At 44.3% G+C, this 22,747-nt stretch overlaps 1 protein-coding gene across 8 annotated transcripts in view; it reads right to left on the reverse strand.

Annotated features, from left to right (window-relative positions):
• ARID1B (AT-rich interaction domain 1B) overlaps positions 1-22,747 on the reverse strand; it is a 378,713-nt gene that overhangs the window by 39,384 nt on the left and 316,582 nt on the right. For 4 of the 8 annotated variants that reach the window (XM_074368093.1, XM_074368091.1, XM_074368089.1 and 1 more), the window contains 3 exons: positions 16,843-17,170; positions 14,925-15,053; positions 253-398 (listed from right to left, as the gene is read on the reverse strand). In XM_074368093.1, coding sequence (XP_074224194.1) covers positions 253-398; positions 14,925-15,053; positions 16,843-17,170 — 603 coding nt within the window. The remainder of the gene's footprint in view (positions 1-252; positions 399-14,924; positions 15,054-16,842; positions 17,171-22,747) is intronic. The other 4 variants (XM_074368095.1, XM_074368096.1, XM_074368092.1 and 1 more) reach the window with 1 other exon arrangement.

The raw sequence follows: 22,747 nt of genomic DNA on the forward strand, positions 1-22,747 counted from the left end.
AATCTCCAGTAACACTTCAAATACATCGACATATCACACAAACACAGAATGAATAAAAATAATTCACATAAAATGTAATGGAACCTGTAAGTCTTAATCAATAGAGCAAGTGTCCAAGCAGCAGAGAAGCAGAATTGTCCCCCTTTTCACCAAATGATCCGAGTTGCTTGTGTCCTCTCAGTGCTGTGAGCCTGAGGGGCGAAGAGGGGAGGGGGAGGGCAGCCCTCAGAAGCACCGAGCTGCCAACGTTACCTGTTGAGCTGTTCACCATATTGGGCGTCATGCTGTAGGCGGGCGCCTGGGTGTTCATCAGCCCAGAGCTGTTGTTCATGGGCTGGCTGTAGGGAGAGCTGGAAGCCATGAGTCCAGTCTGATTCATGCCGGGAAAGCCGCCTTGCCTATATGAAGAGAAAGCACAGGAGTACATACACTGACCACGCACAGCCACGGCGGTTCACCCTGGCCGTCATTTCTCACCATGGCAGTCATTTATGCAAGGGGTGGGGCCATTCTTTCATGTTCCCTTAAAATAATTTCCTGGAGAGAGAGGCTGAACTCTATTGCTAAGTAATTATTTAATACACTGTGTAAAAATTCTAAATAATAACAAGTTTCACAAATAATCATGTCAGGTGTTCCAGGTAATAATTTATGTGGAGGATAAGCAAGGTAGGGGGCGCTTGAAATAAGAACAGGAATTACAAAAGCAAGCAAAATTAATTTCTAACATTTAAAAAGGTCTGACTATTAACATTAATATCCTCACATCAAAAACCAAAAGTCAAGAAATGAAAAACAAATTGGCAGTGTGGGAATGTTGTGTTTAAAAATTTTTTTTCTTTGACCTGAATTTTCTGATATAATGAATATGGGAGAAAGCATTTCCCAAACTCCCTTCAACCTTATTTAACATTCTGCAATTAGATGCTATTAAAAACACACTAACTTTTCTATATTAAAATTACACAGCAAACATCAGACTTCCACTTTTTTCTGTAGGGTTTCTCCTGTAACAGGAGGGAAGGGGGGCTCAGATGGGCTGTCATTGTCCCTAATAGGCTCTGAGTCCCCCCTGCTCCACGCCTGCACAGACATTTTTCTGGTGACTTAGTTTTGTGCCTACGTTCTGTTAAAGACAAACTTCTCTTCACTCTTGCAAAGAGGAAAAGAGTATTCTTTGATCTGAAGGAGACAACTGTCACAGTGTCATTTTTCTAACTTCTGGTAATGAGACCAAGGAAGAGGGGACAGAGGTTTAAAAGATGCTGTGGTTTAATTCTCCCAGGAAAATTACAACACAAAAAGAAAGATGATGGCAATGTGGCAAAATCCTGCAAAGACTTCACTGTTGTAGTCAAATCAAACTTTCCTCATGTGAATAGTACACTTTAAAAAAGAACGTTTCAAAGTTTTGGCTACTAACGTTTTACTTTTGGAGTAAAGCTAATGGGAGGGGTAAAAATCCATATACTTTGCTTTTCTGTTCCAAATTAATTATGATTACAACTCCCTCCACCTCCATTAAACTGTCATTTGGTGGCTCTTATTGCATAATAGTAAACGTTTTTAGAGAGATTCTTTAAAAATTAGCATAAGTCATTAAAATTATACTATTCTTTATGTGTAGCTATTTTCAGTGGGTACAACTTTCTGGCTGGTAGAAGTTCAAACATCAGCTGTTTGAAAATTCAAAGTAGCAAAGGTTTGAGTGGTTTTTTTCTTTCTTTTAAATATTATACAAACCATTTAAGGAAATTCTATGCAAGCTAACACTTATGATGGCTTGGAAAGAACATTCTAGAAGCTGAAAGGCTAATGGTGTAAGTGTGGCTCTGGGAGGAAGGAGTGAATCCTCAGCTCACCCAAGTCCCCCTTTCAGTTACTAGAGACTATGGGCCTGAGACGACCCTGAGGCTTCTGATTAACGTCTAGGTCATCCAGTACTTATAAACACACCGCCCAGCGGCTATGAACATATTCCTATACAGTTAGTGTCTTTACATCAGCATGCAGACTGCTGGCATTAACTTCAATGTCTTAGGTTCCCTTCTGAGGTGTTTTCATTCAAACAGAAGAAAGTCAGCATTTACGTAACTGTTTCAAAAGAAAACAAGAAGCATCTGTTGGGACTGTTCTCTCAATTTCTGAGCCGATAAATCACATCCTTAAGTTATGTGTAGGCTGTGTTTTGTGGAGACTACTTCCAAGTCAGTGACTGCTTTCAAGTTTCAGCCAACTCTGACCCATCCTTCAAGGTCCAGTTTCAGGGCCACCTCCTCTGTGAAGGCTGTCCTTATTCCCCAGCCTGGAAGCTCGGCCTTCTCCAGACTCTGTGCCTTTTATAGTTTGTTTGTTTTTTTTTTTTTTTTTTGTAGCTTTATAGCTTCTGCACTTCCCTTTGTATATTAAAACAATTGATGTGCATATCTTGGCTCTTCTAGGTGTGTATGCCTCCTGAGAGGCACAAATAAACTCATGACAGCTACTAAACATGAATGAACTGATGGAGTATTTTTATCATTGTAAACAGGCATCTTGAAAGACGGCCACCTTTTTCAAGTTTCCACCAAATTTAGTTTCACATGTGGTGAAACTAACATGTGTATGAAACTAATAGTTCCTGAAGCACACTTGTTTATAACTAAGGCGGAAAAAGAGAATCAGAATATAAACCCCACCAGGCAGATGGTTAAATTAAGTAACCTCAAAGGCCCAGCTCTGTTATTCCTCCTCAAGTCTCCATAGCGCATCTTCAATCACCATTAGATGATGAAAGTGCACATTACACAGGTTTTAAAAATAGACTTAAAATAACAAAAAGTTAAAGATGTAAAGGTCTGTGTAGTGGATGCCAGTTGCTGGTTACAATGGTCCTTAATTAAACTATGTCTATAGCTTTAAAGGTCTAGTTAAAAAGCCAGGGGTCTTGATTCTGTCACTAGTGCCACCTTCCACTGTCACTGGGATCTGGGGGGAAAAAATCACCTTGACTTTCTGAGCTTCAGTTTCTACATATGAACACAGAGACTCTGATTACTAATAATATTAATAACTTATTAAGTACTTATAAAGATGCCTGGCATGATTTCCAGGTACATTTAATTTTTTAAATCCCTAGAGGAAGGAAGGTGGCATTATGCTCACACACAAAGAAAGAAAATAAGGATCAGAGACATTAAATAACTTGCCTGAAGACACACAGCTAGTAAGTGGCAGAAACAGAATTCCCCAAGCCTGCTTTCGGCCCAGTAGCCTACACTTCCTCTGCACGGGCCCTCTAACACGGCTAACGCTCGGTGAGACAGAGCAGCCCGTTGTCTACCACTCTCTCTTCCATTGTAGAAAGTGACGATCAGAGCGGTGCTTTTCTCTGGGCTTCCTGGGGGCACTCAGTGAGTGGCCAGGGAGAGGGGGCAGCAGGGGTGAAGGCAGCTCCCGGACATCTGCTTCTAGAAAGCAGTCCACCCTGGGTGCTGGGGGCCCCTTGGGTCGTGTCCAAGCAGGGGCGTGGCTGAGAGGGAAACGAGCCTTCCCAGGAGTGCAGGGCGTGCGGGGCCGGGAGCACAGCACTTGGCCATCTGTCTAAGTGGGGGCGAGAGCCAGCGTGTCATCATCACAGAAGAAATCCTGTTCACTACTGCTTCAGAAACTACTGCCAAGACTGTTGGTAATTTTGAACAAGCAAGATGGGCATGACACTAAAAAAGAGCTTTCCGTGCCCTCTGTTGAATTTTGGAAATTGAGACAATTTGTTTTTTGGAAGGAAACCTAAGATGGTGGCCTCTCTGACGAAGCCAAGCTTTCCAACGGACGGCAGTGCTGCTGCTCTGAGAGCCTTTCCACGCTCCCGACAGAAAGCTGGTGCGCTTGGGCTGACCATCAGCGCTGGGACCACAGTAGCCTCAGAAGACACTGGTCCCTTTCCAGAGGCAGCATCACTGACCGCCAGCTCCCTTTCTGACCCCAGCAACACACGTGGAATGCCCCGATGGATTAGGAGAGCGAGCACGTCACCAGATTCTTTTCTCAAAAGGAAACAAGAGCAACAAAACAACAGGCAAAAATACAAACCAACATAAGGGAAACATTTTCAACGTAAGACCCTCCCAAAATGTAAGATGTACCTGGAAGAGCAAAGTGCCCCACCTTGGTCTCTGGGGCTGTGAATCGCTGGGCCATCATTTCTAGTGGGTCTACAGGCTCAGACGGTTTTGTTACAAGTGACTGCTATCCTGATGCCACAGAGTCTTAACCTGCAGTGGCTGTGGCAATGAATGTCCAGTGACGTCTGGACACCAGGGAGGCTGATAAACGAGGAAAAATAACGTTGTGTTGCTGTTATGCTGGGGAGGCAGCTACTGCTCTGCACCCTGTGACAATGACTGTGCTGGGCAGCATCACAAGTTGCTATGCACTTGCTGTGCTCTGCGCTTGCCGGGGCCGCGTGCCCAGCCTGGCACGACTCCCTAGGCTTGTCAGTGCCAAAGTGTGACGTGGGGCTTTGCAGACCTGCAGAATAACTAGAGGACCTTGATTTTAATTGGTCATTGGTCAAGACCAGACGTGCGTGTTTAAGATCTGTCATCCCACGACAAAAACCAAGTGGTTACAATGAGAACAATTCAGAAGCGGAGCCTGAAATGCACTTCTCTCAAGCACTGCTCATTCCTTCTCCTCAGTCTACACACACACAAGTGATTCTTCATCGATTTTCCTTTTATTCACATTGGAGATTTCTCAAACGTTACACATTCATCTGTCAAGAAAGAGCTGGCTTCGGAGAAGAAAACCCAGAAGTGAACACCAATTTTAAAGTGACCATTTCTAATGGTTCACTGTGAAGGCAGAAAGGAGAACAGAGCTTCCCACTACAGTCTGAACTGAGCAGTTAAAAATATCAGCATGAAAATCCCATAAAGAGTAATCATATTTCTACATATCTTGTTTTTAAGTCAACTACAATAAAACTTAAAGTAAAATAAAGTCTGTAAGTCTATATATGACTTTGGTGCTTTAAAAGAAAATTTAGGCCATACTGTTTTAGCAATCACCATGATTTTTCCTTAACAGGCAGAGATGGTAAAGCGTGAAATGTTTATTTTGAAAGTGAATGCATTTCTGAAACAGCTCTTTGGAGAAGGGTAGGGACAGACAGAAGAAATGCTTTGGGAACAGACCCCACACCGGTGAAGCCACTTCACAGAACGTCCTAGCAGCAAAGACACGTGGAGAGAAGCTCCACTCTGCAGAGTCCTAGCACTGAAAGTGTCCTTCCTGAGTTGTGCTCAAAAGGAACATAAAGCAACGCACACTTTATTGGAAACTGTGTGACTGCCAAATGTATGTATTTTCTCTATATGGACTGTCACCATGGATGTAGTTCAAGTTATGAAGCCAGAAAAGATTACTTACTGATAAAATAGATGAGACTAACATTGAAATTTGGGGCACTTTCTCACTTAAACCCAATAATTATCAGAACTAGGAACTTGAAACTTTGAAAAACCCCAATTCCAGCCAAGTTTACTCTTGGAGAGCTCCAACTGTATACATAACATTACAAAGGATGCCTTATTTTGTTTTATAAACACAAATAATATCCACAAATGTATCCAGATCACTAGTGAAACAGACTTTCAACCTAAGGGACACAGTAGCTCTCCCACAGTAGTACAGAAGGACACATTGAGTAGAGATTATTTTATAGTTAATATCTGAAGAGTGAAAATCACTAGCTATGTCCCCAGAATCAAACCAGAAGCGAAAGCTGTCCAAGCTGCAGACAATTTCCGGTGTGGTTAATCCATCAGTACACCTGTGACAAGAAATGCAACTATAGTTCCAGTGGTGAAATGATGTTATAATCTCAACAAGCCAGTTGCTCTGGCTAGAAATCAACCCTGTGAAGGTAAGGCCGCACTTAGATCATTAAAACAAAGACAAAGAATAAACACAAGTGCCAATGACTTAAGAACTGCAGATTCCTGGAAAGACGCATAGCCACATGCTACTTAGGCTATAATAACAAGATTAATCAGAAATACCTTCTGTTTAGTTGACAGCTGCAGTCATGTGTTCCTGATGGGTGGGGTGGGCACACAGGTGGGCCCAGACAACAGCAAACAGAAGTCAAGACACCAGGGCAGGGAGTGTCCAACTGCAAGCACGCCGTGTGGGTAAAGGAGAGGTGTGGGCCCTGGGGGTCAGAGGAGGTCAGAGAACGCTTCTTGTGGAAGGGATGCCGGCCCCTCCGACCCCTCCTCAGGTGAGACCTAGGTGAGGGATGGAACGGGACTCAATCAAGTGAGGAGGGGGAGACGTTAAGAGACGAGAGCAGAGAAGGAAGGGCCAGGTCACACGAGGCTTACGGTTCTGAGGTTTCCTCTGTGCTGTGAGAGGCACAGGAAGAGACCAGGGGTTTTACACAGGAGAAATGCCAGAAAAAGATGTGTATTTCAAATGCACTGTTCTCTGGCTGGAGGGGAGGGCACATTGGAGGCAGGAAGAATGAATGCAGGGCAACGGGTGTGCGGCTATCACGAGAGCCCAGGTGAGGAAAGGCTGCACGTGCGACCGGACAGGGAGGGACAGGGAGCTGGGTGCTGTCTTGGAGGGAAACCCGACGGCACCCGGCGATGAGTCAGACTCTGTGGGGAAAGGAAAGGTGGCTGGGATGCCTCCTGGCTGCTTGGCTGCACAGAGGGCGGGTAAGGGGCAGCTGTGGGGAGGGAAGACACCAAAGAGACATGAGCTGGGCTCTGGACGTGCTCGGCACTGCCAAGAGGCAACACCATGAAGGCAGCTGGAGACTCAAGTCTGGAACACACAGGTGAGTTCCCTTAATTGCTCCTTCCTCCCTAAGCAGGAATTCCCTTCCCAGTACTTCTTGAGTCTGTGTTCTAAGATCTTTCCTTATTGCGAACGTGATCTCTTTTCAAGGCAGCCTGTTTCCTTAAAGAAAGCTAAAATGGGTAGAATGCCAGCAACAAATTAGCTAGAGCGACAATGATCATTTCCCAGCTATAAATTAGTAACTCCCTTTGGTAACTGATACATTTAAGTTTTATTTTTTCCTTTAAGAATGGGCAAAGAGGAATGTAATACCATTCACCATTTCTATGAAAAAGACCCTTCCGATAGAGGGGCAGAGGGGACTTTGTTAGCATATTCTCCAGAATGCGCTTTAGTGAGTGGATATTTGCAGACGACTTCAGAGCAGAACTTCTCCCGTGCGCGTTTGTGCCGTGGGCCTGTGCCGTGGTGTTGCGCACAGGGCCTCTCCGTGTCTAAAGCATTTCTCCTGGTTGTCTCTGCCTTTCTCCGAAGAGCTCTATTTTCGCCCCTGCATCTTGGTGAAGCTGTTTCCACCAAGCACATAGGAACAATGCATATTCCATCCTGGATTCCCTAAAAGCCTGTAACATCGGAAAACTTGTTTCCCCTTTTGTTAACTACTTCATGCAGACTTCTTGGAGGGCTCCAGGCGGCTCAGTTCTGCTCCTGGCACTCATGGCTGAAATGGCACCTGTCATGCAGTTGCAAGATTCAGTGCTTCCTTTTAGCCTCAATGCAAGTAACTGATTTGCACTGCTCCTAAAGCAGCTGACTGATCTTCACCTCCTCTCTCAAAGCAGCCAGGAGAACAAATAGAGCTCAAGGCTTTTGAAGCAAGAGACTTCATTGCCAGGGTGTGAAGAAAATGCAAAAACTAACTGGCTGCTTGAATTCTGGTAACTGATAACTAAGAATGTTCTCTTCATCTTAAAGTTGATTTCAGTTTGTAAAGCCCATTGTTCTGTTATTATGAACTGTTTACTGGCAATCACACAAAAATGAATTAAAAGTCTCCCTTCTGAAGATGCCTCATTCAGAGAATTTGAAGTCACTACTTTCCCCAAGTGTAGGGACTTACGAAAGCCACAGGGGACAGCACTGGGACCCCGCAACCTGTCTTTTTCCTGTAAGGTGACCATGGAACTTTGTGGGTGCTGGCATGCGTGGCTTCCTACTGGCCTCTGACAAGACGCAAACGGCTGAGTTCCCTTGTCTGGTGAAAATGAGACCTGTTGAATCTCAGGAAAGAGAAATTAGCTGCCTCTGACATGCCCTACAGAAGGAAAAAAGTGGCCCTTTCTAACTGCATTATATTCAAGAACTTTAAGAATGTTTTATCTTGAGATCATAATACAATTAAGAAAAGATCTCAAATTATTTACAAGGAGGCCTATTCCTTTACAGTGACAGGAGCTCCCACCTTTATACCAGGACACCCTCCTGGGTACAAGATAGAAGGGAGAGTGAGCTGACACGGGAATGGGTCTCCTTGGAGGCCTGGGTACATGGGACACAGCGAGCTATCAGCCTGACAGATACTGAGGAGCCAGGCAGCACCGGCAACGAGCTAGCCTGAGTGCCCTTTTAGGAGGGAGACGACTGAGAAAGCACAGAGCTCATGTGCATTCAGACTTCCTGTACCTTAATGGACCAGTCTGTTAGCTGGAAAAAAAAATAGAATTTTGGTCCTGAGATCTTCATCTCATACATTTTGTCACAGCAACATTTTGTAAGCCTCTAACAAGGAACGCACCTGTCCAGGGCTGTAGTGCCAGAAAATTTATCAATAGAGTTATTTCTAACTTACAAAAAAATCCTCCTAAAATTCTTACAGATTTTCTGAGCTAATGGTGGCCTTGGGCCACAAAGTTACTTAATTTGTTTTAGCAAAACACTGTTTAAAAGTAGGGTAAAAAAAAAAGTTGTAAGTAAGGCCTGATAGGTGAACAAAACTACAGTTCTTTATGTCCTCACCAGTCACGTTGCCCTGAGAAGCAGGAGGGGGTAGGATCCAGCAAGTTCTAACCTCGCAGATATTTAACAGTCTAAAAGCAATCCTATAGGAGTTAACTTTCAAAGGGACAAAACCTTATGGTTTGGTTTGGTTTTTTAACCTATGCGATGGAAGTGGAGTTCAAAACAGTAATGAAGGTCAAGATTAAGAGGAGCCTCAGGGAGTTGCTCCCACAATCCTTAGCGTATGAGCTAAGAGGCCCCCTGAGCAGTCAGAGACCCCAGCCCCTCACTTCTGCTCGTCACTCAGTCACCCACGGTCACCCACGATACCTCCCAAACCCCAGGCTGGGACACATCAACACAGAGATCATATCCTCTTCAGCACTTACAAACTGTCCCTGCTGCCTTCAGCCAAAAACCCTGTTGAAGTTATGAGATTTCAGGCTGAGAACAACTCAACACTTTCCAGTTTCAGCCCGAGCACCTGGTGGGTTGGCGACGAGGCCAGTGTTACTACTTGAGACACACGTGATCTCAACAGCCCTACCTTTAACAACTTTGAATAGCTGGGATTGTCTGGGCTGTGTTGCGATTTTTCCCAGTGATGGGTGGACTGCAATGCTGATTCTAAATAATGACAGTTGCAGTCTGGCTGGTATATGTGGGGGCGGAGACGTAAGCAAGCTCATGAGGTCAGATGTGAAGGCAAGTGGCCTGGACGTGTAAACAGGGCACTCCCTCCACTGATGGAGACTCACCTGTTAATCAGAGCCCCAACGTGGTGCAACACCCTTCACCGTGAGCTCCCCTAGGTGGTAAGGACAGCACCCAGCTGTGAGAGGTTCAGACTGGGACCTGGATAGAAGACCTTCTGAACGGGGAAGGCAGGTCTAGGAATGGAGGGGACTAGAGTATCTCAGAGCAAGGAGGATACTGATACCTGAGAGGACGTTCAGAGGCAGAAAGTGAGAGGGACTAAGGGAGACAAACTTCGCACGAGTCAAAAGATGCCCAAAGCCTGAGTTACGGTATCAGGTCTGTATAAACACGAGTTCCTCCTAATTCTGTGCAGTGTCCCCAACCCTAGTCCAGTGTTTCCCCGTTCACTGTCCATCAGGTACAAGCAGGGGCTGTCCAAGCCTGGGCTTCCCTGCCTCTTCCCTCCATGGTGTTCCTCAATCCTCCCCAGCAGCAGGAAGCCCTAATGCCAGTCCCCAGACTCGTGTGACCTCCTACAGCACAATCAGCTGGCGGGTTTATAAAAAATACAGGCTCACGAGCCTTGCCCCTTTGGCGGCCAGGGTGAGGGTGTGCGTGTATTTAAAAATCTTTCCAGATAATAACCAGCTGTTTAGGGAACCTCACAGACTCTCGTCCATTAATGCTTTGCTGTACATTTCATACTTTGACTCCTTAGATCTCATTAAACTTAAAAAAAAAAACTCTCTTGGTTTTTAAAAAATTAGTGTTTTACCACTTTTTGATTTGAAGACTAATAAATGTACTCTGTGGCTGCCATAATAATTCTGGAACTCTGAAAGATTTAATTGAAATCACATTCTTAAAGTACCAACATAATAACATTCATTCAAATTCTAAATTTTGAAGGGAAAAGAGGAGCTAAAAATTAAAGCACAGTGTTTAGATGTTAAAGCAAAGGCTTACATTTAATTGCAAAAATAAAAACTCTAATTAAGCCTTTGAAATCTTTTTTGCTTTGTCTTTCAGTAACATGACTTTTCAAATCATAGCTATTATTTTAAAACCTAATTGTCCAAAATCCAAAGGGCTAAATTCTTAGTCGACACAATTCACTCACAGCCCTTCAGGCACATGGACCCACGATAACTGGGGCTTGACGCATGGAGAAGTTTCTGCCCCTTCTCTTTGACATGTGAATGCACTGTCTCCATTACTGTGTTTCCCCATCAGCGGCTCCTAACCCATCAGAACTGCATCATACTGGCTTCAGAGGAGAATGACAGAGAAAAAGTGCCTGGCTGGCAAATAGCAACAGGGGAAATGAATTATAAATACACCTCACTAAAGAATAGTTGCTGGAAGGTGTGTGTGTGGCGGGGAGGGTACGCAAAAGACACAGCTATAAGCGCCTACGTGTACCCAAGACGACAGACCAATCCACTGGGGTTTGGAAGTGCAGATGTTTCCAAACAGAGCAAGACCACTGGTCAGACTTTCACAAAACATTCAGCCACATCAACATCAATCATTAGGCTGCAACTGATCAAGTCACCTTATGGTTAAGACTTCATGGAATTTATTCACCTCTTTAGAGAGTGGCTAAGATTCAAAAGTAATAAGAATTAAAATTCCTAATCTCCTACTTTTTAGTATTTAAAACTAATTTCAGTTATCCTAGCTTTTGGTGTAAGAATTCAAATGTAGGTCTCCAGACTCAAGGTTGTGATATTCAGTATAAAAATAGGCAAGAGAAATGAGACTACAAATTGACTTATTTTTGCTCATTAAAAAAAAAAAAACTAAGAAGTCTGAGAACTTTCTTCCGTCTGATGTTCAATCAGTTCACTGGGGAGTAGTCTTTCAGGGACAGAAGAGGACGACAGACATCGCTTGTATCAGCAAGCAACATGCAGGTATGTGCATTTACCTGGGTAAAAATGCCAACTTGTGTTTCTGCTCTTGGACTCAGAATCCTTACTTTAACAGCCACACTCCAGTCTCAAGAATGCAAAATGCTAAAGTGCTATTATTGGTGGGCAGCTGAAGGGTGAAAAGGACAGAAATTCAAACCCAAGTGTGTGCCATCAAGTAAACCTTCACTTCATCGCACAAAGTGTGTGGTCCCAGAAGCAAACAACCTGGTGACGTGCAGGAGTCTGAGGGAGGGAGCACAGCACTCACTGCTGTTCAGGAGCAACAAAGGCTGAGCTAACGAAAACCAGTCCAGACCTCGACACGAGAAGTAGGACCTCCAGCAAGACACTGACTAATATTTGCTTTCTAATAGTAGAACTGCCTTTAGACGTGGGGGAGAACTAAAATTAAGAGTTTTTTTTTAAAAAAGAGAAAACCTACAGGGACAGCACTAAGCAGAAGGAAGAGCAGCAGGCGCAGGAGACGGGCCCTGGGGTCGCCCTGCCCTGCCCGTCACTGACTAAATGACCCAGAGCAGGCAATGTCGTAGGTCTTGGTTTCCTTCACCATAAAATTGAGGGGTGGAGACGGTGACATCTACAATCCTTCCAGTTCTAAAATTCTATTATTTTACAATTGAAACTCTATACTCTCTTGGAACCTACTCTTATGAAAATAGTTATCTTAAAGAGCTGTGCCAGGACTTTGATACAAACCATCTCTTGAAGACTTGATTAAAGCTGGTATATAGGAGGTACTGGGGGTGGCTGACTTTGAGAAACCAAAATCTGTCATGCCCTAAAGATCTAAGGTTTGTCAGGCTTCTGTAAGTTCCCTGAAGTCATGCATCATCCTTGGAGCTTATTTCCAAGAAAAATATCTGGACAATGCTGAAATATCCAAATCCACAGATCAGCTGTATTGGGCAGAGATGTCAATTTTTGGATAACAAGTATGTATGGGGGATTGGGGGTTCTGGACAGACATTACATATAAATGGTTAATTTCAAATTACTAGATCGTATTACTCAACTAATCTAGTGCCTGAACCATAAGATGCATCCCATTCTATTGCAGATCATCTGATAATCACAATGAGGGATTCCCTGGCTCAAAAGGTGAAAAAGAAAAAACAAGTCACCCATATGCTCCATATTTATTCAAGAAGCAGTTTTACTCTCACAGTGCCGCTTTTTTTTTTTTAATGAGTTAGTAGAACAGCTTCCAATCAGTTAAACCTGTATGTTTTCCCTCTGCACCATCTCACACAACTGGCTGAGAAAGCCTGACGCAGACGGCCACAACCCTTCCTTTCTGCGGTGAGCTTTCTGCTTCTAACTGTGTGCACGCGCGCGCACACACACACTCTCTCTCACTCACTCCTTCATCACTAATTTGTCTTTTTCAGATTCCTTCATAGGCTCTAGGCTCTTTGGGATTCTGACTGGAGAAAGAAGTCATTCCAACAAATTCTGTGAATACTGTGTTTCTGAAAGGCTTGAGGCCCTTCTTCGTGAGAAACTGCCATTCAGTAGTAAACTGGCTTTTCAGGTTGCCAACCTAACTTTAACCTGGCAGAGGTATCAGTGGGGAAAGAAAACAAAAACAAAAGCAAAAACACGAGTTTACTGCAGTGAGCTGAGCTGTTGAGCAAAAGCATGTTGGAAATCAAATTTCTTAACCCACAGCACTAAAACATGAACAGCACATGTTTTCTCACATTCAGGCTTCCGCTTAAAAAAAAAAAAAAAAGGGCACAACAGATTATGTATATTACAGAATGCAAAGGAAGGAAGACTTAAAATCGGAATAAATAAATAAAACGTTCTTTTCTTTCTCTTTTAGAAAGAATAGTGTAGACACACACGGCAAAATTCAGAGCTGACAGGGATGGAGCTGCAAGGATGCGCCGTTGCCAAGTGTGTGTCATGAGAGTTACACAGAACCACTCCAACATCTTCCTTTTTCTTATCCTTAATTAAGGAGGAGGCGGTGTATTCTAGGGAAGCTATCTGGATGCTGCTGGCCGAAACACAGATTGGATCTTCTCGTGCTGGTTAGCTAACATTGATTTTCTGCCCCAGTGGAAGAGATTTTACTCTGATGCTTGCCATTTAAATTCATTTTACACAGCTGCTTAATGTGGCTTGGCAAGGCACAGCCAAACTAGCTTTGTGGGTCTGAATAGGACTCCTGAGTTGGTAAAGGACAGATCCTATGGATTAGCAGCTGATGATAAATGCTTTTCTCCCCTGACGGTTATCTTCCCACTAACTCATGAAGTGACCTTGAAGCTACTACAAGAAAGGAAAAAGAGGAAAAGATAATTTCTCCGAAATAAGTATGTTTCTCTAATTCTATGTTTATTTCACTTTTAGGATTATGTTTACAGAATTCTCTATTTGTTGGTCCACATTTAGGACCATGTTTACAGGATTTAGAACTCTCAATTGCAAAATTATCATTTGCTCTTGCTGCCTAAATAAATGTATACTGAATATAAAACTGCTGAAAGCTCTTTGTGTCATGCACTCAGAACAAGCAGTGAAAGCATCATTCTGTTAAGTTCAGGCTTTAAACAGGGCTAGTTGACCATTCCGTTTTATTTTACAAAAATGTGGTATGTTTCTACTGAAACAACTCGTGAACATGATTCCATCTGTGTGAGATAATCTTATCATTGCTATATGCAAAATGGTAATCAATAGAAACATTTTTGCTTAGAAAATCACTCAATAATAATATACTTTGAGACTATTTACTAACCTAAAGCCTGTTATATAGGTTTTGTAGTAGGAAAGAAGAGAGACTTTTTGTTGCTGTATGTAATTCCTGTGTTGAAATCGATAATAATATGGTAACATTGTGCTTAGAAAGAAAATTTTGTTAGACTGTTTGGTTGTATTTTCCTGGTGACTTCAATATTCTAAACCTCCTTGGGAGAAGGAAGTAACAGAAATCTTTGGCACGGATGTTTGCTCAGTGATGATGTAATGAAACCCTCGACCGTCCTATTAATCACCTACGCCCTGCCTCCTGCAACCGGGCTCTCGTCAGCGAGGCCGCTGTCGTGGCAGGAATGACAAAAACACAGGCATGATAACGGTGCTGCACAACACAAGTTCCCAGACAACACAACGACAACAATGGGGGACGTGACACGGGAGGAGGCGGCTTCATTACTTTTACGTAGATAAAAGTCTCCGTTTCCCTGTCAGGCATGAAGGGAAGAAGCCATGCCGAAGCCATGCAGAGACAGGACCTGGGGAACCGCATGCAGGCTTCCACCAGCTACCAAGTACCGCCGGTGAGGATGAGAAACGGAACAGAACAGAACAAACGAAAAACCCGAAACAAACAAAAACCAACAAAAGACAAGCCCCTCTGAGACGGATTTCCTTTTTAGGTCTCTCACTCTCTTGCTTTTGGGTGTTCCTCTCACAGCCAGATGGCACGTTCATTAACAGTTAAAAAAAACGCCCAGGTCCCGCAGCAAGTCAGGGTGTGTTGCTACCTACCCGTACTGGTCAGGCTGGTGCATCATGGGAGCCTGAGAGTTGCCATAGTTGGGGTGCTGGGAAGAAAACATGGGGCGTCCGCCAGCCCCAGACTGGCTGGGATAAGCAGGCGACCTAATGTATGGTGGCCTAAAGTAGAACAGAAGAACAGCTTCTTTGGATTTGTTCTGCAGACAAGTATGAATCCCCCTGTCCACCATGTTATTTCCGCACATAGGTGTGGAGGTTCCAGAATGTGGCGTAACACCCTGCACCATGTAGCTACTGGGAGTGGAGCCGGGAAGTAATTCTTAAAAAAAGGGGTGGGAGACAGGGCAAAGGAGAGCGAAAAGATTCCCAGGTCTGATCTCAGTTTTAAAGTTCTGAAGCATAGCTCTCTGACTTTGGGAAAAGCCAAAAAATAAACAGTCTCCATTTAAACTCCCGGAGAGCTCTGATGGGCAGTGTGTGAAGGCAGGCTTTGCAATGGTTACTGATTCAAAACGGAAAATGCACGGATGTGTACTTGTATATTCATTTATATAAAATTATATATAAACTGATTCAGAAAGGGAACACAGCAAGGCTTTTTAATCAAACAATTATGCCTTAATCTCTACGGTTATCTTCTTCCCAGATCACTAGCTAAGGCTTCATGTCAAATGCAATCAAGTACTTTCTACTTAAAAAGGAAATAACTTGTGCTTTATGAGTTACGACAATGGACAATTCGTGTAAACCTAAATTAGAACTTGAACTGGACCAGCCGAACCAGTCCTCAGAGATAGGTTTATTAAAATATTCTTTCCACAGCCTGCATAGGTCCATTTCAGAGGTATACTGCTGGGGTTCAAAAGACTCTAAGTAACTGCAATGCGGATGAGAGAGACAGAGAGAGGATGTGACTGATTTTCATTTGGATTCCTCAAGGGAAATTTATTTTATTATTATTTGGAGCAAACAGTGAGACTGGAGGGTCCCTAACATTCCCACACAGCAGCTTCAGAGGAAAAGTAACAAAGGGATACATTTACACACACACACACACACACACACACACTAGCTTTCATTTCTCTTTGACAAAAATCAGAATTTTCTTTTTTTTCTTCTGAAAATACCATATTTTCATACATATCTTTCAATGTCCTTTGTTTTAAAACATATCTTAAACATAATTCAAACATCTTTTGACATGTGCTTCTTTTAAAGCACACTCATTTTGCCTCATAAACTTTAAATTCAGTTATTTTTATACATGTCAAGTATTTACTTCAAGAATTAATTTTAAAATTCAGTATTAAAAACAATTAAGGAATTCAGGCTAAAGCCTTGCTTGCTCTATCAACTCAAACTTTCTGAAATATAATCTTTGCTTTACGAACCACCTTTTGGTTTGGACGGAGAGGTAAGCCCAGGAAAATAAAACACAACGTGAGAACATGAAGTCATAAACCTCACATACATGCACTTAGACGAACACACACAATGCACATGTGCACACACAGAGTTTCTGTTTTAAAAAGACTTTTATAGTGGGATAAAAAGAAGGGAGAAGTTCTTTTTGAGTGTTTTAGATTTTACCCAGTTTTTAGGCTTCAGAATTTGCTGCCTAAGCCTGGCTGTGGGCGATGGAACCACGTAGACACCCCTGTGCCACTGGCTCTGGGTCGCTTGCTGCGTGGAGTGTTCACAGCCGTTTCAGACAAGCCCCACAACTGACCCGCCCACCGCTCAGACTCCTTCCTCGATGTCTCAGAGAACATGGTCTGTCATTTACTTCTCTGATCTTTATGGTACAGAATATATTTAACACAAAAGGAACGGCCAGGCAAAACGACACTCTGCGGCTCTCCACCCCCATGTGACCCGGGGGTGACACAGCTCTGGGCTCAGCGCGTGCGCATACGTCCACACACAGACCGCCCGCCCGACGGCATACCTGCTTTGTGCCGAGTTTGCAGCGGCCTGCATCACTGCGGCAGCTGCCTCCTGTGCCTTACGGTTCACGGTTGGCATTGGTGGCCCCATTCCTGGCCCTCCCTGCTGAGACATGCCAGGAGAACTGGGGGTCATGCTGCTCATATTTCCAGGAAACGGTCTGTTCTGCATTGCAGCTGATGGCATTCGTCCCAGGGGCATAGCACCACATGGCTGGCTTGGCCCTTGTCCATGCATCTGGTTGTTGGCATTGATGCCCATGCCGGGCCCTGGGCCGCTGTAGCTTGCACTGGGCACCCCACTATAAGTTGGGGGTCTGGAGTAGTTACCTAAACAAAAATCAAACACAAATTAAAGCCTTTTACTTAATATTTGAACTCGTGAAAACATTCACTGGAAATACTTTTTATCCAACAATGTGATCGACACAGAGTATTAGTCATTATCCTTATTAACCCTTCCCCTATTGGCGCTGATGAGGTTGGCAGTCTCAGAAAACGCTCTCTCTGCACATTCCAAAGGCAAAGAGCCACACAGGACCACTGCAACACGGAGGGAAATCCAGATCGACCAATGAAACCATCTATGAGCGGACAAGGGAGGCTAGTCCGCGGTGCTGCTTCAGCACATCCAACACCTCATATTCTTACCAAATTTAACCAAAACAATTATTTCAGCCCCTAGTCCCTAGGTGAGCACCAATCTGAGACTGCACCACTGCCTCACTACCACATTGGACAGTTAGGACAAAGAGTTCAGAAGACAAGGGGTAAGAAAACAAGCACACACGGTCAAGACCATCCTTCAGAATCCCCCAGGGGGTGTCGTGTGGAAACTCAACATTAGTTCAGCACAGTTGGCTCTTCTCCAGTGTCTGGAAGACGTGCTTTGCTTGAGAACCAGATAAAGTGGCTGGTTTCTACCTGGTGCCGTGTCTTATAAAATGCAGATTCAACACTGCATGGCACTCAGCACTGCGAGGTGGTGGCACCGCTGGGAGCAGGGAGGGCCAGAGGCTGAGATGAGCGTCCGCCATCCCACCTCCCACCTCTGCTCACACGGGGGCTCAGGATCCCGAAGTAGAATGGGACTATTTCAATAGTTTGGTTTTCTCTCTCCTTCCACACCTTTTATTTTGATTGAGTTTACATAAATTACATTCAAGTAAATTAAAGGTATATATAATGCTACTTTGATAATAATAACAACTGCTGAACCGTATTATGTATGAGACACTGGGTCAAGTGCTTTGCATCAATGACTTCATTCATTTCTCAAGTAACATGTGAAATATATATACGACCATGACTCCATTTACAAATGAAGAAAATCGACGGCTAGTAGGTTAGGATTCAAGCTCAAGAGAAATGATTATGGAACCCATGTAGCTGACCAATAATACATGCTGCCTCCCAGTAAGTAACGGCTGAAATGAAATATACGTATAAAGGGAAAAGTGTTTGCAGAACAAGAATTAGTGTTTCTCCATCCATCCGTACTACTTTCTAGAAGAATCTCATCCATGTAACTGTCCTAGGGACAGGATATAAAGTTAAATGCAATGCAATTCTGGTACTCAAGATACTCACAGCCTAAGTGTGTGTATGTGCATGTGTGTGTGTGTGTGTATGAGGTGAAGCAGCAGGGGTAAGATGAGAAGAGAAAAAAAACAAAAGCAAAAGCAAAAACAAAAACAAAAAGATAATGCACTGTGAAAACTACAAGAGAAGAAAAGTCAGTCTGCGTGGGGTGGGGCACACGGGGTCGCCTGTGGCAGGCAGGTGCTGAGTGAAGGTTTCTTTGAATAAGCCACTTTGGGCTGCAACCTAGGAGTCTGTGTGGGGCAGGGTCTGGGATCTGGGAGAGGTGGGGCTGAGTCAGGACTCCACGTATATGTATACACCGCCTGTATGACCTTAGTTGCTTCAATCTTTGTTTCATTCTCTTCTCTGTAAAACAGAGATAATTCTCTTTCATACCATCTCCTTGAAGAGTTGTTAGGATTACATGATGTAATGTATGTACAGTAGTTCAAACACGGGTGCAGAATGGTAGGGGTTTATTTACTGCTGGAGAGTGAGTAAGGCAGAGGAGGGCAGAGAGCACCTGTGGAAGAGGCAGGGACACCAGCACAGGCAAGAGAGTAAAGTCAAGAGCGAGTCACTGCTGAGCTTCGTGAGGCCATGAGAGGGGGCAGCGGGGAGAGGCCAGGTTCAGCAGGCCCTCGCGTCCCAGGCTTCCAAGCCTGGGATTTGTTCTGAAGATGAGGAGGAGTTTCTCCAGGTTTCCCAGCAGAAGCTGGACTGGATTAGTAACAATAAAAGCCAATAACTGATATTTACTGTGTGCTAAGCTCGGTCCTGAGTTCTTTGCATTACCTCCTTTAATCCTTACAAGTCTAAGAGGTCCCGTTATTATCATCTTCCTTTTAGGGGGGAGCAGCCCGAGGCTCGGGATATTGAGTGGTTTGTCCCAAGGTCATGTGGCTAAAACACGGAGGAGCCAGTCTGCACCCAGGGTGTCTTGGCGCAGTTCAGAGCACCCCAGTCTGGCCTCTGAAACGTTTATGGAAAACTTATGTAACAGTATCACCACAATGTGAAACCAGGTTTCGGCAGTGCACACCTTTAAGGCTGCATTGCCTACCAGTCTCCAAGGAGCCCAGACTTCTCAACACCGACTGGCGCTTGTTCCTTGTTAGGTGCCTCCCGTGAGCTCTTAAGGTGGCTGTCCATGCACTGCCCCCTGCGGAGGCTGTCAGGCTCACTGTTCACACCGACACGGGCTGACACACTTTCTGCAAAGGCTGGAGAGTAAATATTTCAGGCTTCGTGGGCTAGATGGCCTCTGTCAAAACTACACTACTACTGCAGTCCTGATGTGGCCAGAGGCGACCCACATGCAGAGGAGTGCCTGGGTCCCAATAAAACTTTATTTACAAACTCAGGCGGCCGGACAGAGTGGGTCATACTCTGCTAAACCCTGCTACTGACCAGTTTTGGCACAAGCTTCTAAAGTGCTCCACCAGCACAGACAGTGACCTGGTTAAAGCCACCAGCTACTTTTCCCTGAATGTCCCTGGAAACCAAGACAGGCTAGAGAGTAACAACAGGGAGGCACCGGCCACCCGAGGGGCTGGACATGGCCAGGAAGACAGGGAAGAGAAGCAAGGGATGGGAGGGGTTGGGCATCAATTACTCAGGTGACCCCCCTCCCCGCGGTGCATGTGAGTTAGTCTTTTATGGCTAGCACCTCAAATTTAAACTGCCTTTGCAGAAATAATCCAGCTTACACTGTTTTCAAGTAAAAGGTAAACATTCACTGTTTATCAATTTCAAAGCTCTGCATAAAGTTCCGAGGGTGCTCTGAATCTTCCATCCCACGGGACCACACAGAAGGTACCCGTCTGTTTTCCCGTCACAGCATCTCGGCGGAAAGGGCAACGTATGCTCTCCCTGGTTGGGAGGACGCAGGGCAGTGGGCAGGATGCTGTGTCCTGCCTCCTCCTACCCTCCTCAGAGCACCGTCCTCAGAACTCTACCCTGTAGCAGAAGGAAGACATCTCCCCACTCACTGACCTCACAGCCCTTCACTTTCAGAGTATCTGATAACATCAGTGAGGTACAATGCTCCTTTTTGGCTCTTGCTTTTATTAAAAATAAACAAACTTATTTCACCGTTTGAATGCAAATGAAATTAATTCACAAATTCATGTTACGGCTCTGCTGCTAGTTTCCATCCTGCCTCAACACTTGATAAGTGAGTCATTTTGTAAGAAAGTTTATTCAGTGAAAACATATGTACCCTTTGCTTTCAAAGGAAATGAAACGACACTTTAATCGTGTTTTAGAAAGCAAGCATTTACATTGCAGACTATGCCCACAATGCAGTTTTATTAGAGAGGAAGGTTCCTGATTTTGTTCAGTCCTGCTTATAGCTGGAGCAGAACGCTGCTCATACTTGGAACAGAGAAAGAAAACCGCCACCCCGGGTTCCTGCACCTTGGGTTTACTGGCCGGCAGGGGCTGTATTTTAATGAACATAAAGGAAGGAAACAACTGACATGTTTAGTTGCTGTGTATCTGATTTTGACTTCTATCTTTCTCATTCACTCTACGTACTAAAAAGAGAAGAGCTGTGTTCCGATAGCTTTGCTCAGGCCGGCAGCTGGTCTTCGTTTTACAGCAGGAAGCATTCCGCGGCCGTGCGGAGTGTGCACACCCGTACACGCGTGCCCGCACTTGTCCTCAGAAAGGCCCACTGAGCGCTGGGCTCCCAATCTGTTTTCCCTCAATCAGTTGGGCTGATTCCATGAATTGGCACTCAAAAGCACATGTCAAGGGAATACGCTCTAATTATAGAGGCCCCTATTTGGTAGAAGAAATACAAAGTCCCCTTTTCTTCTCCTTGAAACGTTAAAGCCTTTCCTCATTAAACTCACATGCCTGGATAAAAATGGTTTCTAAAGGCTTTAAATGGCTTAAGAGGCAGCAATGGATAAAGCACAGGCTCTAGAAACTAGGTCTGAATGCTGGTTCTGACACTTCCTAGGGGCGTGACCTTTGACAAGTTATTTAACCTCCCAGAACATCAGTTTTATTATGTAAAGTAACCATAATAATGGGGAATAGGTGGAAAGTGACGAGTACAGTGCCAACCACAGAATCACCTAATAAACGACAGCTGCGATCACCCCGCCACCAACAATCATAATGTTATCAATAATCATTAACATGATCTCTTTTCCAAAACCCTTAAAAATGTATGTTAGGTGTGAAAAATGATTCATCCCCAACACTTTGCCTACTCGGTAACGTATCTTTCTCCCCAAAATAAACAAAAACCAGCTATGTAAGCCAAGCAAAATACGAGAGGAAAAGCCAGGAATGAGAAGTGCAATCTTATTTCCATGTTCCTCTAATAGATTAGTAATTTGCTGGCACCAGCTCTGACAGAAAACAGATGGATGGAGCATTAAGCACAATGGAGGCAGCAGACGCTGGGCCAGCCCACCTCAGCTGGACGGGTCCTGCAGCCAAGTCCGAGAGCCCACAGTTTTCAAGTGGGTTCATCTTGGCACACCAGCTTTGGAAAATTGGTCACCAAATGAATTCAGATTTCAACCCACCAGGAGTTGTATTTGAGCACCAGACAGAGGAAACAGGAGCTAGACCCCCTTCAAGTCACCATCATCATTTTAGGAGGATCACAGATAATTCTGTACCTGACTCTAGAATTTTAAAATCTGCTAGTTACAATGGATATTCCAAGCTTACTGCTTTTTTTTTTTTGAATTATTGAATGTTTCCACTTATTTCGCTTCTCAGTTTCAATCATTTAACGATTACTCGTGAACAACTGCTACATGCAAGGTCCTGTATTATTTCCCTAAGCTGTGGAGGATAAAACGGTGCACCAATCATAGAACAGACATCTGACCCTGGGTGGGAAAAAAATACATGGATAGTTAGTTACATATTATCATAAACATATTTGTGAATTAGGGCTAAATATGCATTTACCTTATTGCTTAGCCAACAATGCTCACTTTTGATAGCCATCCATTACAATATTATTCTGTCGTGTTTACTGAGGTAGAATTTATATGCAATAGCAACCATATATGTCCTATAACCAGCAGCACAGTTGGGACAGGAAGTTTCTATCATGACAAAGTTTTCACTTTGTGGTCAATCTCACTCCACGCCCGCCCGGGCAACCGCTGATCTGATTTCTGGTCCTACAGTTTGCCAACCCCGCGATGTCACAGGAACAGTCGTACGGTGTGTGGTCGTTGTGTCCGGCTCCTCTCACTCAGCACTGTGGTCCTGAAATGCATCCGTAATGCTGACACGTCGATAGCGGGCTCCCTTTCGTTGCTGAGTAGCATTTCATCCTGCGGATGT

Source organism: Camelus bactrianus, chromosome 8 (assembly GCF_048773025.1).
Source record: "Camelus bactrianus isolate YW-2024 breed Bactrian camel chromosome 8, ASM4877302v1, whole genome shotgun sequence".
Classification (NCBI taxonomy): Eukaryota; Metazoa; Chordata; class Mammalia; order Artiodactyla; family Camelidae; genus Camelus; species Camelus bactrianus.